Source organism: Mycotypha africana, assembly GCF_025528875.1.
Source record: "Mycotypha africana strain NRRL 2978 chromosome Unknown BDF20scaffold_6, whole genome shotgun sequence".
Classification (NCBI taxonomy): domain Eukaryota; kingdom Fungi; phylum Mucoromycota; class Mucoromycetes; order Mucorales; family Mycotyphaceae; genus Mycotypha; species Mycotypha africana.
The window spans coordinates 898,222-915,631 of NW_026515730.1; the positions used below are offsets into that span (position 1 = coordinate 898,222).

General features: G+C 40.7%; 5 protein-coding genes across 5 annotated transcripts; 2 read left to right on the forward strand and 3 right to left on the reverse strand.

Annotated features, from left to right (window-relative positions):
* Positions 1-90: 90 nt before the first annotated feature.
* BDF20DRAFT_836145 (uncharacterized protein) lies at positions 91-2,520 on the reverse strand (the record flags this gene model as incomplete). Its single annotated transcript, XM_053078927.1, has 3 exons — positions 91-1,689; positions 2,020-2,108; positions 2,247-2,520. The coding sequence occupies 3 exons, from the start codon at positions 2,518-2,520 to the stop codon at positions 91-93; spliced, it is 1,962 nt and encodes a 653-aa protein (XP_052935614.1).
* Positions 2,521-3,967: 1,447 nt separating this feature from the next.
* Positions 3,968-6,007, reverse strand: BDF20DRAFT_821042 (Alpha/Beta hydrolase protein; the record flags this gene model as incomplete). The annotated part of the gene is made up of 6 exons (XM_053077583.1): positions 3,968-4,842; positions 4,941-4,979; positions 5,070-5,175; positions 5,251-5,338; positions 5,425-5,573; positions 5,702-6,007. 6 exons carry the CDS (start codon positions 6,005-6,007, stop codon positions 3,968-3,970), a joined length of 1,563 nt encoding a protein of 520 aa, XP_052935615.1.
* A 966-nt stretch (positions 6,008-6,973) lies between these two features.
* Positions 6,974-7,963, forward strand: BDF20DRAFT_803004 (uncharacterized protein; the record flags this gene model as incomplete). The annotated part of the gene is made up of 3 exons (XM_053076428.1): positions 6,974-7,233; positions 7,326-7,401; positions 7,490-7,963. Coding segments are annotated over 3 exons (810 nt in total), but the record flags the coding sequence as incomplete, so codon positions are not given.
* A 564-nt stretch (positions 7,964-8,527) lies between these two features.
* Positions 8,528-11,865, reverse strand: BDF20DRAFT_820877 (uncharacterized protein; the record flags this gene model as incomplete). The annotated part of the gene is made up of 9 exons (XM_053077573.1): positions 8,528-9,072; positions 9,574-10,008; positions 10,091-10,177; positions 10,257-10,289; positions 10,527-10,704; positions 10,804-11,026; positions 11,262-11,512; positions 11,592-11,689; positions 11,778-11,865. 9 exons carry the CDS (start codon positions 11,863-11,865, stop codon positions 8,528-8,530), a joined length of 1,938 nt encoding a protein of 645 aa, XP_052935617.1.
* Positions 11,866-13,167: 1,302 nt separating this feature from the next.
* BDF20DRAFT_874237 (C-type lectin protein) lies at positions 13,168-16,640 on the forward strand. The gene is made up of 13 exons (XM_053081253.1): positions 13,168-13,190; positions 13,257-13,465; positions 13,578-13,650; positions 13,736-13,824; positions 13,894-13,939; positions 14,051-14,329; positions 14,396-14,414; positions 14,499-14,611; positions 14,684-15,329; positions 15,410-15,433; positions 15,534-15,779; positions 15,846-16,096; positions 16,195-16,640. The coding sequence occupies exons 2-13, from the start codon at positions 13,412-13,414 to the stop codon at positions 16,398-16,400; spliced, it is 2,046 nt and encodes a 681-aa protein (XP_052935618.1). The 5' UTR covers positions 13,168-13,190; positions 13,257-13,411; the 3' UTR covers positions 16,401-16,640.
* The last annotated feature ends 770 nt before the right edge of the window (positions 16,641-17,410 follow it).

Sequence of the window (17,410 nt, forward strand, 5' to 3'; positions counted from 1 at the left end):
AATAAGTTATTTATACATATTTGTAAGAAAGCATTACATTCCCCTATATCCTTCATCAAAATTTGTAAATATAATATTGGAAAGCTATACTCAGAATGGTTGTTTTACTGACGGAGGGCGGCAACACCAACGTATCAGTCTCCATATTATCGTAATTCCTAAAATTCCTGCAATGGCTACTCCAGCATATAATAGTCCATTGTGGAACACTTGACCGCACACTGTAACGTTATTTGGATCATTCCTATAGTCACTTGAGTTCTCGCACTTGTCACTTATGAGTTGACTCACTATGATCATAGCAACCCCGATGCAAAGAAATATAAACAAGATGAACGTCCAAGCACAGGCACGTAAAGAAACAGGCCAATGCCCGTTGCTGCTACTAGAAGTGACAATCTTTTCAAACATAGTAGTCGGTGATGGAGGTGCCGCCACTATGTGAGTGACATTTGAAGGAGGCGAGAATAAAGAAGGATGGCTTCCTTGTCGTTGCTGCGTTGGCAGAGTGTATTGATGATGTGAAGGATGCAACGGTACTGCATTTATAGGAAATGAAGAAGAGGACGGATTGGGAAAACCATGTTGCTGTGAGTAGTCTAAAGTAAGGGTAGCAGCAGGATGATGGTGCAAAGGCTGATGAAAAGGTGGTCCCATAAACAAAGCTTGAGGCCGTGGCGAGAATTCAGATGGCAGATGATTCATCCTGTTGCTATTGTTATTGTTATACAAAAATTCATTTTCGTACGATGCTGGATGTGGATACCTGTCATGAAAATAGGATACAGAATCTGATGTTACGGCTATTGGTAAAGTATGTGGTGCATAGTGTTGTTGGTATGGACTCGATGGCGAATAGTAATAGCTGCTGCTCCTTCTGTGATAGGATGAGGGTTGTTCATTGTCATGCACGCTACTGCCAAATGAAGAGTGTACATAATTTGATGTAGGCTGGCTTTGACGTAATTGCTGCCCATTTACTCTTGCTTCTTCTCGTAATTTCTCTTCTCTCTCGGCTCTTAAATACTCCCTTAGATCAACTGCTTCGGAGTCATTGTACTCACTGCTATTCCTGTTTGACGTCGTTAGAGTCGTAGCAGCAATGTTAGAGTGATGATGATTATCAGCTGAAGGGGTTTCATAGGAATGTCCTCGTTGTAGAAGAGACGCTGAAGGTATCATCGCATGCTGCTGCTGTTGTAAATGATTTGCAGAATTCGATGCTTTTGTATTATGTGCAGATATCACTGCTTCTTTCACTTCCTCAGTTTCAGTAGGGAAGAGAACGGATGACGATGGACGCGATTTTTGTTTTTGAGAGAATGAAAACGAAGAAGTTGTACTTCTTCTTTGACTGTTCATGCGATCATATGGGTGTGTACGATTCGATGCTGTGGAAGCTATTGTTGTCGTAGTTCCATTAGAATGATGATGTTGCTGTTGACTAACAAGGTGGAATGATTCGTCCTGTGAAGGATATTCTTGCTGCAGGTTTTGTAATGTAATAGGATAATTATGCTGACGTTGCTCTACGGCTACATCCTCTGGTGGTAATGGTGGCGGAGGAGGATACTGTCCTGCATAAGGGTCCGTTATATCCTCGAGAGGCAATCTTTTTCCATTATCTTCCTTTTCATTCAATTGCTGTTGCGTCTCATATTCATGAGCACTTGAGGACATATATTGTGTCTACGTACTTTTCTAAAGTATTAGAAGAGTACAATTCTACTTGGGATATTTTGAGTAATGGTAGAATATGTCCTTATGGGCAAAAACGAAAAGAAAAAGAGCAAGAAAGCATTTTTCTCGCTTTGCTGTATAACTCCCAGGCGTAAATTGTTTGTTGCGCATAGAGGAAGAATGGGCAATAGGAAAACTTGTTTTTTATTTTTCTTCTAATTGTCCAAATTAAGTTATTTTCATGCCTGTTTTGTAAGTTGGGACCCCAAGACGCCTCCAAAAATAGTCCTACTATACTATGTGATCTTTGTTAAAGGACTTGGTACTTTTACAATTTACCATGCACTGAGCGTAATAGTCTAGAAAAAATCGAACTTGACAAAATGTATACTGTTCGACTGATATCTCACGTTCTCGGTTCAATGTGTCTTACTTGCGTCGATTGCAATTAGCCTATATACGCTTTTTAATAATCATTGCACGATTGTATATCAGAATGTTATATCACCTTGAAAGCAAGAAAAGAAAAAAGAGTTAAAAAAGACTGTTAGAGGATATGAAGTGACCCGGGCAGTAATTAAAGCTCATAATACAGAATATGTTGAACTGCTCCTCATGTATTAACAGAAAGAAAACCAAGAAACAAAGATGCTCAATGAACTGTTTATCATGATCATTAGTTCCTTTATCCGAGGCAGGTTCTGTCTCCTCTTTCTTCGCCAAGAGTGAATGCAGAACAAGTAATGAAAGTGAAGCAAAAAGTTTAAAGAACATGCTTATGCTTTCCTTTTCAACCATACTATCAAAATTGAGAGCTGGTTGAGCCTTTGAAGCATCCATGTCTGTCTATCTGAACTCTTTTGAGTTGCTAAACTATATTCGTCAATACTGTTGTTTTCGGCTGTATCTGCAACTTTTAATAGTGAAGAATCCTTCTTCTTGCTTATCTCTAAATTCTATTGAGCAAAGATAGAAAAGCTTTTCATTTTCCTCTGCTCACAATAAACTCAGTCTCTCACCCTTTTCTCTTTATGTTGGTTCTTTAACCAGCAACAAATATTTCAAATGGACACATCTTTGCAGAATCTTCATGACACATTCATTCAAAAAAAAGAGCGCTTAGTGGAGCTCGCTTGTACTTTAGACAGAGTACAACACACGATCAGCTCGTTGAACGGGCAGTTACGGAAAACTGATCTTGAGCCTTTTATGAGAATGAAACTTCAAGATCACTTGGATAACGCTCTGAAGAGCGTTACTGCCATGACTCGAGAATACGAGATCTTAAGAAGTCAGGTTCTGTACATGGGCAGGCAGTTGAATGGCGGGTTTCGATAAGCGTTTCGAATCAAGCTATAGTGTATAGTCCAAAGACGAGAAGAAGTATTATTGAACGGTCCTGCTCCAAACAGGCATAAAGCTTACATATACCTTTCCAGATCACAAAATATAGTCATAGCCATCTCTTTGCAACATTATTATATCATACTAAACTGAACACACAATATACCCTACTCATACTGAAGTACATCATCTTGAAATAATAAACGAAATGGGATGCATTTAGATCATCAGGAATTTATAATTGGGGAAGTCTAGGTAATAGCCCTTTGTGCAAGGCCAACGAACAAAGTAAAAGAAGGACAAGAGGGATGCTCTCCTCCATTTCATTAGAACGTGTCAGCTTTTACACTCGACCAAGCATGCTGACATTTTTTTTAAACATTAAGGCGTTCTTATATCAGGTGGCTGTTCTACCACTCTCTTTGTCGAATCAACGACGGGGTAATACACTTTGGCTAACTATGATAATACCTTGCTATGTCACTTTTGATTGGCAGACATACTGGAACGCTGCTACATAGTTTAATAGATCATCACCGGCTGTGATGATACGGGAGCGTTGGGAAGGCCAAGAATGTCGGTCTTTAATAGAATCACCAGTGCCATTCTTCTGGTGATAGAAAAGCATAGTAATTGGATTGCCATTTTGCCAGCTTTGTTTCTTGTACAAGGATGTTCATGTATTTTATCCTTGACAAATAGGGGTGGCTGCTAAACGTCAGTTTGACGGATATTCATTTTATTTCTTCATTCATGTATATATATATATATAAATAATATATCTGTTCTCTCGGTATAAGAGGATAATCGCTCTTTGCTTCTAGTACATGATTCTTATCTTGATACAGTTTTAGAATTACAAGTAATTGCCGGAATCAATTGAATAGGATTACAATTACAAAGAGACTGGAATAGACAGTTGACGTTCAATGGGTAATAAATCTTAGTTCAAGTCGTTACGCACCCATTGGTTCAGCATGTCAAGACCACTTTCAGGTTGATCATAAGGAACCATGTGACCAGCACCAAAGACACGCAAGAAAGCAAAACGACCATCTTCTGTTCTACGTAATTCACCCGCTTGCTTTTTACCCTTCAATTCAGAATACCATTCTGTATCATTGGCGGAAGCAAATTCTTCATGACCTGACCAAGGTAAAGCCAAAGTCCAAGCCTTGTTACCCATCCAGTTACAGATGAAATCGGCATCACCAGCATAAATCAAAATACGGATATCGTCCTCTAAAAGTTTAGGTACTTCGTTGACATAAGGTCGCATCCAATCACCTGCCATTTGGAATCTAAAATTGATTTGCATGTTGCAGCTTTCATATTTATCAGTTTCAGCACCCACAGCTTTCTTTACATCAGGCTTGTTGAGATATTTTTGAACGGATTCGAGGATATCGTAGCAAAGGTTGCCTCCCTTACATTTCTCTCTGACGTCATATGGGTTCATACCGGTTTGTTGATAAGGTGTAATTTGATCTTTGTTACATTTCATAGCGGCAGGCAAACAAGCAAATACATTTTGGCTGTCATAGCAGTTTTGAATGAGTCGTTCACAAGCGGGGAATTGAACCTCCATGTTGCGGCACTCGGCTTTGCTTAAGACAGGGCCATAAGAGTTCTCACAAGCCATCTGAGCATAGTATTTGTACTGAATGAGAGGGTCGGTCAAACCATTACCGATAAGCAGACTCTTGAGGTTGATGTTAGAGAGTGAATGCTTCTCCTTTCTTAATTCCAATGATTGGAAGTTGCCCTTATTGTTTTCGTTGATCACACTACCGATAGCAGGGATATAATGTCCAGCATCTATCAATAGTATGTATATACATGATAGATTGGTTATCGGATGAGCGTCACTCTTTTCCATTTTATAGAGTTGGTTTCTGAGCAATTGAATAGCTTACATGATTCGCCAGAGACGTGGAAATCAAGGTCGGCATATTCTACATTTGGTAACAAATGACAAAAAAGGGGGTTGGGCACTCATTAGTCTATCGGAATTTTTTCTTTTTTTCTTTTTGTGGATAACTTACGAGGGAACTCCTTGAAGAAGAGCTGAAGGAAAGCATAAACGTCTTCCGCAGCAGCTACAGTATTCGTAGCCCCGTTGCTCCCATGAGAAAATCCAACATTCAAAGGCTGTGTCCATCATAAAACAAAACAGTAAAGATTTCAATCTACTTTTTTTCATAGGTGAAAGTGGGTTCGTATTACCTGATCCAAGAAGATGAGATTGGCATTTTCATTCCAGGAATATTGATTAATGTAGGTATCAGTGCCTTCTTCGTTGACAGTGCAGGGACTATCAAGATGCAATTTAGTATGACGTTTGGGCATGACACAACGTGAATAGAAATCTCTCTCAGTTTCATTTTTTTCTTTTTTTACCCTAGTTCCATTAAAAGACCGGTCAAAGAAGAACATCCAGGTCCACCATTCAGCCATAAAACAACAGGATCTTCTTTTGGCTTATTTCTTGATTCAAAGAACCAGAAGAAAAAGTGCTTATCATTGCCAACATCCAGATAACCAGAGATCTAATGATCATTGGTTTTTTTTTTTTTTTTTTTTTTTTTCCGTCAATGAAACTGATGAATACGACATTTTGCCCTCATTTTTGCATTAAATATTATCTCGGAATTTTTTTACATCATAAATACTTTACTTGCTTGACACTGGGGTCACAGATGTTGGGTTGTTTGTATCTTAAAGCATAATTAGAGAAAGCAGGATGTGTGAAAGTGGTGAAAGCATCAGAGGCTTGGTCGAAAGCATCCTTGAGTTTACTGGTAGCGTCATGGACTCTATCTGTGACACCTTTGAATACGTGTTGCACATCTTTCCATGCATTTTCGCCAAAATCAACAACTGCATTTTGCTCTCTGAATAAGATGGGTTCGGCGTAAGCACCAAGACCAAAAACACATGAAGCCAACAATGTGATTTTGGTAAGTGAAGTAAGGCTTGGCATATTTTGTAGAAAAAAAAAATAAAATAGAAAAAGAAAATAAGAAATGAAAGGATGGAGATGGGGAAAAAGAGAAATATTTAACAGAATTGAAAATGAAACCAAATTTTTTCGCATGACTTCAACTTTTTGTTACAAGCGTACCACCCACACACGCAACAAAATAGAAAAGATAAGCAAAAGTAATGAGCTCATGAGAATGGAGTGACAAAAGGCTGAGATTAGATCGAGTATCAGCGTATCGTATGGTGTCATCTTTTCATCTATCATTGGCACCCACTCCCCACTCCCCCACCTTCAAAGACTCTACAATAGCAAGCGACAATCGTGATGTGGGTTAGCAAGCTAGCAGCACATCTATCGATCATTCGTATTCAAGTACAATCAGATAAAGTCCGTGGACGGAATGAAGAACCTGCTAACTTATGCTGCTTAAACCGGAGTTTATGAATTATTATATTATGTACTGCCGCCCGTGCAAAGCGATCAAATGGTCCATACTTTAATAATTCTTGACAACCGGAGATCTACCTTTATCAACTTGTTTTTAGGCAGCTGTACCTCACCCAATTCAGTCATGATGATTGTTCTATTGCCTTGAAGGTGCCATCGTGTGGTAGTCTACTTTGACGAAAATGGCGTCGACCTGCTTTTATGCACGGGGCGTACATCGTTCTCCTGAAGCGAAAAATGTGAGCCTATTCTTTTGCACTACAACCTTCGTTTTATTACATTGTTTATTTAGAAAGTAATATCATTGGCCAACCGCATCAAAAACGATTTGCCTCTCACTCGACCATCACGGAAACCGCCCTGCCCTTTTTCGCCGCTTATCATCTCAGCAAATCATCTATTGGCTGTCATTTGTTTCAAAAAATTTATATATATTGTATCTCTTCTTCATCTATGCCAAGAATATGTTGAACGATGGCAATAGAAGGGCCTTTTGTGCAGCAAACAGTATCACCCTCCATAGCATCGCCTCCGGTCATGCGACAACAAAACTATCGATTACAGAAACAAAATGAAGATCTGCCTATGGATTTAGGAAGTCTTCAAGATATTTTTACTTTTAAATTTATTGAAGGACGACCTATCACGAATATCATCTTGGCTATTTTATGGAGTATAGGTCTACCGATTTTACTCTATCATCTTTTAAAGCCAAGACTAGGTCAAGTCGTAGCGATGATTATAGCTTCCTGTCCACCATTAGTGATAGTTGTTACGTAAGTGTTTCTCATTGAGGAAGAGAATCCCACTTTCCAATGGATAGTTTGTTCAATGCAGAACAGAGGGTTAAACGGAATTGTTGTTACAGTCGCATGATAAAGAACAGGACTTTGGATCTACTAGGCTTCATAGCAGGAGTTAGCTTTTTCATTACTGGGATAATTGTAAAGTATAAGCAAAAAAAGATCAGAAAGAGAGACCCTACGAAACCATTGTCTCACCTCATCGGATCCACCCTTCTGCCACCCATAGTCCATTGCACAACCATCGCCACAAGTCTCTTCCATTTGTGAATCTATCACACCACTGCTTGTGGGCGTATTCTGCATCCTATCCTTATTCCCCATTAAAATCGGTTCTTTTGAATTGCGACCTGCTATCTTTCAAATTACGAATCAACTCATGCCGCGAACAGAGAAAGGCGAAGAGTTACAAGAACACGATCAGCAAAGACTTCAAGGACAACAACATAGAGAAGAAGTGGATAAAGGGAAAGCATTGGATTGGATATATGTTCATTTGGCTCGATTTCGATCGGACGTTAGGATGTTGACAGCCTGCTGGGGTATCATGTTGATTGTAGGTTTTATTATCAAAGCCATCATTGCCTCCACCAACACAGATGTTAGCAAAGCGCAGGATTTCGGTTATGCCTTTTTTTCGCTAGCAACAGCTGCTATGGTTGTCGTCTCGTGGTTCTTTACCAAAATGATGAAAAGACATGTCCATGATGAAGCTATTAGCATGCAGAGAGAACAGCAATGGCGTGAAGGATGGGACAATGCTCGTTGGGGCATGCAAGCCATGTCCACCGGTTTTGAACAGATGGTTGGATAAAAGGAAAAAAACAAACAAAAACAGAGTTCACATTGCAGCTCTGTCTCTAAGATTCAAATGGGAGAGACCTTCCTATGAAAGAGAGAGATGCAAAGCATACTTTGTATTCGTAGATGTAAAAATAGGATCTTTTTTTTTTTTTTTTTGCATACACATGACAGCTGAAGAATTGCTTCTACACTACTTGGTTCAAGTACACAGATTGTAACGCAAACCCATGTTTTTTGATCTTTTTGAATAAACGGATGCTGAACGACAAGAAAGTCAATTCATTGGCTCTCCTAATGACAAGCAAGAAAATCTCTAGGGTGGTGCAGCTACCGAGTGATGGACTGCCCGTGTGATCGTCCACTTTAGGAAAAAAAGTAGGGAGTTTTCAAGTGCTTTAAAGTGATAAGAGGCAAATGTATTTTATTCTCTATGTTGGGATGATGGGTATCATGCTGTTCCATATCAGAAAGTTTCGCCTTTCTCTCCGGGTTGGGCCACACGGCCATGGAATTCTTTCTTGATCCGTTTCCAGCGGTTGTTCTTGAAGACCAGTTCTGAACCAGAGGCCATCAGATCACCCTCTTCTGAATGTCCGTGTTTACCTATCTTGTCACTTTTCCAATACAACCACAGCAGGTTACCCGGCTTACCCAACCGGGCCTCCTCTTCCTTTTCTTCTTTTGCTTTTTCGTCAAGCGTGGGCGCAACAAAGTCTAAATAGGGCACGGCAACAGAAGGGTCTGGGTATTTTGGCGGCAGCGGCGAGGGCGATGGCCCCATGTCCGTTTTGGGTCTAAAATTCGGATTGAATCGTATTTTTCCTCCTCCTCCTGCTGAAGAAGGGAGGGGTGGTGGATGGGTGTATCTCTCTGGTTTCACCATGCTAGGCAGAATGCCTTTCGCGACCTCTTCTCTTTCTCTTAGTGACATGGTTTCATAACGTTTGACTTGATCCCAGGCCGCGTCGATCGACGTGGCACCGTCCTCCTCCTCCTCCTCCTCCTCCTCTTTGGCTTTTTTTGTCGCCCCCTCCTCCTCTTCCGTGTCGTCTTTCCCGCGCGTCTTGTTGTCGCATGTCTCCCTGACGGTCTGCAACAGGTAATCACACAGCACAGCATGACCGGCCGAGTCGTCTTTGAATCGTTTACCGACGAGGAAGAGGGCGACCAGGAGCTGTTTGGAGACGCGTTTCGCGGTCTCTTTTCGCAAACCTTTGATGAAGAGTCGTTGCGTGGTCGTCCCTTCCATGCCGTTCACAAGGCCTGATACCATCATGTCGATGAGCTCCTGGGTGGACTTGGTTTGTTCGGGTGTGATGGTATCCTGCATAAAGACCTCTTGTAATTGCTCCAACAAGTCATGAATAAGGCCAGAGATGATGGCAAATCCAGAGTGTAAAGGAATGCCGTTCAACACATCGATCGCCAAGTCCTCCATGTTGTCTTGCGTGTCCACGGTGACAGGGAAACGGTGGGTTCCTCCGCAGTCACGAAAACAGGTGCGCCAACGTGTTGCCTTTTCTATAAAGCGCATTGTCTGCATGGCGGATGGCGTTTTTGTGGTGGCGGTGGTAGTGGTAGGGGTGGTGGTTGCGGTGACACTGTCGTCGGTGGTGGCCGAGAGGATGGCAGAGGAATGGATAAGAGGCAGGTAACGAGAATAGCGCAGTGGATGGATGTTGACCCGTCTACATAAAGGATCTTTTCGGGGGGCCTCTATGAATTGTTGGATAGTGTCATATAAATTAGGACGGATAATCGTGTCTATCAACTCTGCTATTTTCAAGGGATTCTCCTCGGGCTTTAAGGGTCCATGAAGCGAGGAGAGGAAGCCCTCGTCATGGTCATTTTCTGTTTTTACTCTTGATAGATCGAGGATATCATTTTCAGCCTGTGTGAATTGTTGTTTCAGTGGGGTATTCAGACAGTGCAAATAGATGGTTTCTAGAATAGGTTGTACGATGGGTTAAAAAAAAAAAGCTAAAGTAAGAAAACGCTCATTTTTTGGGAGGATGGTAGGGCTTACTTTTATTGCCTTGGGGTTGTACCCTCAACATGTGTGTCCAATCGTTTGTATGACTTTGGTTGGGGGTTGTAAGGTAAGAAATACTGCCTAACCATTGACAGTTGTGTGGAAACAGTTGAGTTAAAAAGAGGGCATAAACCAAAATAATTGGGCCCGTGATGTGTACCTTGTGTTGTCATCCCTACATAGACTTGAGTCGCTACATCTTCTTTCTGCAAATGCATGCCAATAGAGTGGGGGGGTAAGTTTTCAGAAAACCACTTTTGTATGTATGTTTGAAAGAAGGAAATACGTCCCGTAACAATTACCTTCATTGGCGCGACAGCATGAATACATGAGCACCATTCTGTATCTATCACATGGAGAACAAAGACACGGGGGAGGGGGGGATTGAGCCGTCTTTCTTTTGGCTGCAATGATGTAGGGTCTCATTTACCTGACAAAGCACGCTTACTACGTTTAAAATAAAGTAAAGTCAGACTTCTGTGAGAGAGATAATCTGGTTCATGTATATATTGGTTTGCCAATGGTGCTTGTTGATTGATGAGATGAGATCCATTGGCTTGATAGTAAAATGTGACAGTATGTGTTGATTGCTGTTGTGCTGTTGAAGACTATCAAAGCAACAACCATGGGTGTTGGGAAATGAAGGAGAGTAAGAATTCTACTTTATATTTTTTCTGTTTTTCGTTTTAGGATGGTATAGATTCTACCTTCATGGGTATATTGGTGATATGTAAGGTGTTAATGTTATAATACAGTTGTGCTAAATGACGCATCGCATGCAATAAACTATGTTGATGGTTGGGAAGGGTATATACAGACATGGTGATTTCTGATGATATCTGTTTTGAGAGAATGCTGTGTTCTAAAACTGTTCCTGGTGTGTTTGCATAGGGTAGTAGACGTAGGACATCGACCTGAACATGACTTAACCTTTCCATCGTTTTGTGAGAAACATAAACTGGGTTCAAAGGAAAGGGACTGATGCCTTACCTTTTTGTAGGATTCAAACGGTTGATGTTATCCAGTGCGTTATGCACCATAGCCCGTATATCTCTCGGTGAATCACCCACATTATTTCGAAACCTAAGATGGGAAAGGTTGAGTGATAAGTTAGCAGGTGACACGAAGTTATCAAAGCGCACGTGATAAAAAGTGGATCTTTAACTGGAAGGGTTTTTCTGAAGCCTCCTTGACAAGTGTCAACAGGATCACACGGCATCGTCGTAAAGTGACATTGTCCTGCTGATGGTGTTGTACATAGAGCGCAAGTGCTTTTTCAATGCATTTTTGCAGTCTGTCGTCCGGAGAACATTCTCTCGGTTGAGCATGAGGAAACTGTCTTTCGAGTGTGGTGGTGTTTTGCTGCTCTACGTGATTAAGAACGATCGGCTGCTTGTTGGCTACAAGGACGTTAATCTGCGGATGGAGATCGATGAAAGGTTAATGTCACGTTCAGAGTTAGCTTGTTTCAAAAAAAAAAAACTTGATGCTTTACAAGATAGGGCTGGCTGGATTGAATTTCCCAGACGATTCTACAAAATTCTAACGAGCTCGACACCATACTCGTCCATAGAGGAAAGTATGGCACTTTGACTTTATATATTTCGATAAGGGGAGAGGTAAGTGATGTTGCTCTGTGATGGACAGAAAAAAAACAAGTGGAAAGCGAATGGTCTTTTACGCGTTGGATCTATATTTTTATCATCCAGTCTACTCGTTGTAGCAAATGTATCCGGATGTCCATCCAGTATAAGAAAAGTATGCAGCATAGTATGAGGAGAAGAAGATGAGAGAAACAGTGGACAACCCCCCCTCATCTTTTTCCTTATTTTGGATCTCGGGCGGGGTGTTAAATTCAACTTTATATTTTTTTATTTTTTTTTTTTGTCCTGATGAAAATGGCTTATGTACACATAGGGATACTGTGTTCTACCTCAAAGATTCAACCATGTATGCAGCGTTTCCGTGGCGGAGTCCACTTTTGTTTTGTTTTTATGCGTTATTATCGACATCCACTATTTGCGATAAGGTCAAAAGAAGCAAGTCTTTGCAATCAAGATGTTCATAGGTCGCATTCATGCTTTTACTCTATTTGTGATGAGCAAAGTGATCTATTGAAGAGACTGTTAGTGTTGGAGGGGGGAGGGAGAGGATGGGTCTGGAGCTTATTCAATGTCTGATGTTGTTGACTGTCAAAGAATGACCATGATTGGCTTATTCTCACTCACACACACACACACACACATCTTGGAGGATTGTGTTTGTGTATTTCAGGAGATGTTTATGTTTGTTGCATGCAGCTCCGTTTAACATATCAACATGATTCCCACTCGGTCATGGTGATTCGTCAAGAATGAGTCCATTGTCTCAAATGTCCCTTTGTATAAAAAAGTGGCACCAAGGGCAGATGTACAAGTGTCAGCACGGTGAGCTTCTATCACACACCTGTCAACCAGCGCTCAAGAGGAATAAGACGTAAAAAAAAAGGGAAAAAAAAAACTACGTTGGTTATACAAATAGGATGCATTTAGCAATAATATAAAAGCGAGAATATGTATCGTCCTTTCGGCACGACCGGAAGGAAATAGCTGCATTTTTGGAAATGTCTGTTTTTGAAGATGGCTGTGTTTAGGGCGTACAATTTGCGAAAGATGGGCTTAACAGGAAAAATAATGAGAAAACGCAAATTAAGGTTTTCACTAATCAGATCAAGTTTTACTTCTTTTAAAGCTCTCTCTCTGTTTTGTATGGTTGAAAATGGGGAAGCATGAAAAAAACAAAAAAAAAACCTGCAGACTGAGAAAATGAAAGTTCTTTTTTTTTTTTTTTTTTTTTTAAAAAAAAAAGCCTACCATTATAAACATCTTCTTTCATCCTTTTCCTTTTTCTCTATTCACTTGTCTTTTTACCAATGCTCGTCAAAGCCTCTACTGAAGATTTCCAACTGAAATTCAAACCGAATCAAGTGGAAGGTCCTGCTTCTCCTAGAGAATATCTGGAATGGAGTAAGCATCTGAGAAAGTGGCAGCGAAAACAACAACAGGTGGATGCGGCCAATGTCACCACCAAGGCTTATGATATCCCAGAACTGGAGGTAATGAAAAAGTATGGAAAACCAATCCAAACAAGAAATCTCTATTCACTCATCGTAATTCCGTAGTGGATTCAACGAAGCTATCTTCAACCACACGTCATGATCAATGATCTGTACCTGTTTGATAGCAAAACAAACACTTACACTGTCGAAAAATACTTGAGAGGTGCCTATCTGTAGAGGGTGGACCCCCTTCTTTTTTCCTTCTTTCTTCTAACGCAATGTGTTTCTTCATAGATGCGGAAGAACGTTATGGCTCTATTGATTCTGTCGTTGTAAGATTCAAACTAATTCATGCATAAATTAAAAAACCATGATGCCAACCAGATGATAACAAAACAATGAACGCGTTTCGTTTGGCGGTTTTTTTCTTTTTTTTCCCCTTAGGTCTGGCCCACTTTTCCTAATCTGGGTTGTGACAGTCGTAACTCTGAGGATTATTACCGTTGTCTTCCAGGAGGTAAATAGAAAGACGGGCTTTCATCTATATATATATACATAGAGTAGTCGAAAGATTTAATTTTTTTTTCATTACAAACATACAGGAACTCAAGGCATTCGGACTTTGGTTACTGAGTTTCATAAAAGGAATGTAAAGGTGTTATTGCCCATTGTAGGATGGGATAAGGGAACTGTAAGCATAAAGAACCCTCTCAGCCCTTCCAAGTGCTACTCATCACTGATCATTGATTGTTGACCTTAGCGCGATCCTAAAGCAGCTTGGAGCTATATTATGCCCAGATTGTTCAGTAAGTCAATTTCATTGTTTTACGATGGAGAAGCTTTTCCTTGTCCTGACAAGCAAATTTGTCTTTTTTTTTTTATTCTTATTATTATTATTTCCACAACGCTTGGTATAGAAGAGTACCACATTGATGGTATGTCGACAGAAGCAGCTTACTTTCCTCACGACTTTTGGAAAAACTCTCTTGCTATTGGACATCCTTTGGCCTATCACTGTCAAGGGGACAGTGAGCAAACCTTGGAGGATGAGCCCAAGCCAGATGACAGTGAGGTAAGCTGTATTCTTCCACTTGAGCGCCTAGCCATCTATAGACATCCTACTCATCCATCGCTCCTTTGTTTTTTTTTCCTTTCTCAAAACCAAAAGCTCGTGCAGTGGAATGTGATGAATATGAGTGAGTACATCATTTTTGAAATGTACATTCTTCCTACTGAAACTAATCAGCCCTATGCTTTTCCAGCTAAATTTGATTTTAGATCGTAAGTATTCTCTTACCCTATGAACCTAAACACATCATAGCTGTTGCAGAGCTAAACATCACGTTCCGCCTCCTCTTTTCCCAGACATGTTCCTACTGTGGTCACGAAAAAGTTGATCGAACCCAAGCATATGACCCGTGCGTGTGATAAGTGGTCCCGAAACAAAACATTCATGATCCAACATGGCTTTTTCAATGGTAACGTCCATGAGGCTGAGAGAGAGAGAGAGAGAGAGAGAGACGCTCATGTTTTTTTTATTGTTGATGCAGGTATCGGATTCGAGCTATGGGAAAATATCTTTGGCACTTGGAATCAAATCACTCCACGTGATGCAGAAGCCTTACGCCGCACGAGCAGCATCTTGCGTTGTTTCGGACCCGACTTTTTTGCCTCGCCCGAATGGGAGCCTCACTGCCCTTGTGTTCGTTATGAAACTGTCTTTTCCAGCAAGTTCCCAAGCCGCACAACAGCTGACCAAATCGTATGGACGTTTATCAACCGCGGTGCTGTCCATGCTACAGGCCATCAAATTGTAGTCAACTATCACATTGGCCTTCAATTCTACGATGTCTGGCATGGCTGCGAAATTCAACCGGCCAACATTGTCGATGGATTGGCTACGTTGAGCTTTGATATTGAACCTTACGGCTATGGTTGTATCTTTGCTACGTCGGATACTGCTCCTTTGCCTGCTGAATTCCACGGTCTGTTGGATAGGTTGAAGCAACGTTCCAAAATGCCTCTTCACCGATACCCTCTGAGCAACGCCGTTTTATGGCAAGAGTTGGATGAGGTGGTCGTCAGCAAGTACTCGGATGAGGAGTATTGTGGTATGGTGCGTATTGAAGGTGATGTCTTTGACTTTCACGTGCATGGATTGGAGCAACATCCTCATCGTAACTGCAATTACCCTGGGTAAGGAACAACGGCTTTTTTTGTTTTTTTCTTGTCAAAGGAAATACTCACCTTTATATATATATATATATATATTATAGTATCGATATTAGATATCCTTGGGAGTAACGTATTTGTTTCTTTTTTTTTTTTTAAAAAAAAAAAAAAAAAAAGAGAAAGAGAGAAGCCTAGCTAAAGTACTCACACACACCATTTCCAACATAGATATCAGTCCTCTCATGTACATGCTCCTTATCGTATGAAGATCCATACTTTCTACATGGACGCTTATCCCGTCACTGAAAAACAATTCAAGCAATTCCTTGACGAGAGTGGCTATAAACCAGCTGACTCTACCAACTTTTTAAAGCATTGGGTGGGCGGTTGTTACCCAGCCTGTCGTGCTAATAAACCTGTAACGCACGTTTCCATTGAGGACGCAAGAGCTTATGCCAAATGGGCAGGAAAACGGTAAGTGCTCGTCGTGGCCTCGTGACTCTAATGAAGAGTAGCTCACTCATCTTTTTTTTTTTCTAGTCTTCCACATGAATGGGAATGGCAATATGTCGCTCAAGGAGGTCATGAATACCGTAGCTATCCTTGGGGCAATGAATGGGATTCGAGCAAGGTGCCTGAAGTTTACAGTGGCCGTGAAAGACTCTACCCTGACCATCCCCCTGCCGACGTCGATGCCCACCCTGCTGGCCGCTCTTGTTTCGGTGTCTATGATCTTGTAGGCAACGTATGGCAATGGACGGATGTTTATCAAGATGAACATACGAGAGCTGGTAAGGGGGCTCTTTATCCCAACCACTTGCGTTTCTTTTCTTCATGCACTCACTCTTTTTTTTTTTTTTTTTTTTTTTTTCTTTTGCTTTCTCGTTAGCTGTGATTCGTGGTGGCTCCTATTATCAAGCAAAGAACAGTGAACAGTACTTCCCTCAAGCCTACCATAATGAGCAACATGGCAAATATCTTTTAATGTCTCCTTCGGTTGACAGAACGGCCACCATTGGTTTCCGGTGCGTTAAAGATACGGCGGAAAGTGCTGCCGCTTTAGGAAATTGCTCCTTTGATCCTGAATGTTATTAAACATACCCATGCTGCCTATCGCTCTCTACGTCGATGAATTGAAAGATACCGAAGAATAATAATAAAAAAAAAGTCATGGGATTGACTCTTCATAAAACGAGTGAAAATTGAATGTGTTATCTATCTAAAATGAATACACAACATGGAAAGAATCCAAACATCGGGTGATCATACTGCTACAGACAAAAGGAGGAAGCCTCCGCTCCTCATTCACAAAGGGGATAGATTAAAAAACATAAAACAGAAAAAAAAAAAAAAAAATGAAAGGAGATCGATCTCGCATGGATCTGCATTGCATCTTTTTTTTTTTTTTTTTTATTAAGCTTTCTACCTGTTTTCCACCGCAGTCGTATTGTGCAAGTTCATAAGGTAGTACCTGTCGGTCCCTATTGTACTTACAATGACGTAAAAACAGGCTACTCCTGCTACTGCTACTACTACATCTCATCTATCTCCTTCTTCCGATTTAACCTATCTCGCGTTTAGCCTTTCTATTTTATATCACGGAGATTTCTCTTACTCGTTTTGTCCTCAATGACGGAAACGATGAGACTCTGACAGTCCCTTTTGAACGTGCATTTATCACACATACCCTTAAAATACACGGTCTTTTCTTGGTCATTATTTTTGCAAAAATTCAAAAGGATTTCGGTAAAATAGCAAAGAGCACAGCAACCAAAAAAAAAAAAGTAAAATAAAATAGAAACAGCCATCTAAGACAAAGGCACACAAACACACATTTCATAGGCTACCCTTTTTCTAGGGCATGTTTATCCATAGAGAGAAGGACAATTCTAGGTGAAGCTATTATTCTTTGCCTCACATCCAGTCCCTCTTTTCTTTTTTTTTTATTTTTATATAATACACATCCTATTGTGTGCGCCTATAGATGAGGATGGAAGGTTCATTTTAGCCTAGAGTTCATGGTGAGCAGACCCAAATAGGTTGTTCTCAGACAGATAAAAGAGAAGGTTTTCATGTCCAAACCCGGCCAAAGAATTTTCGAACAA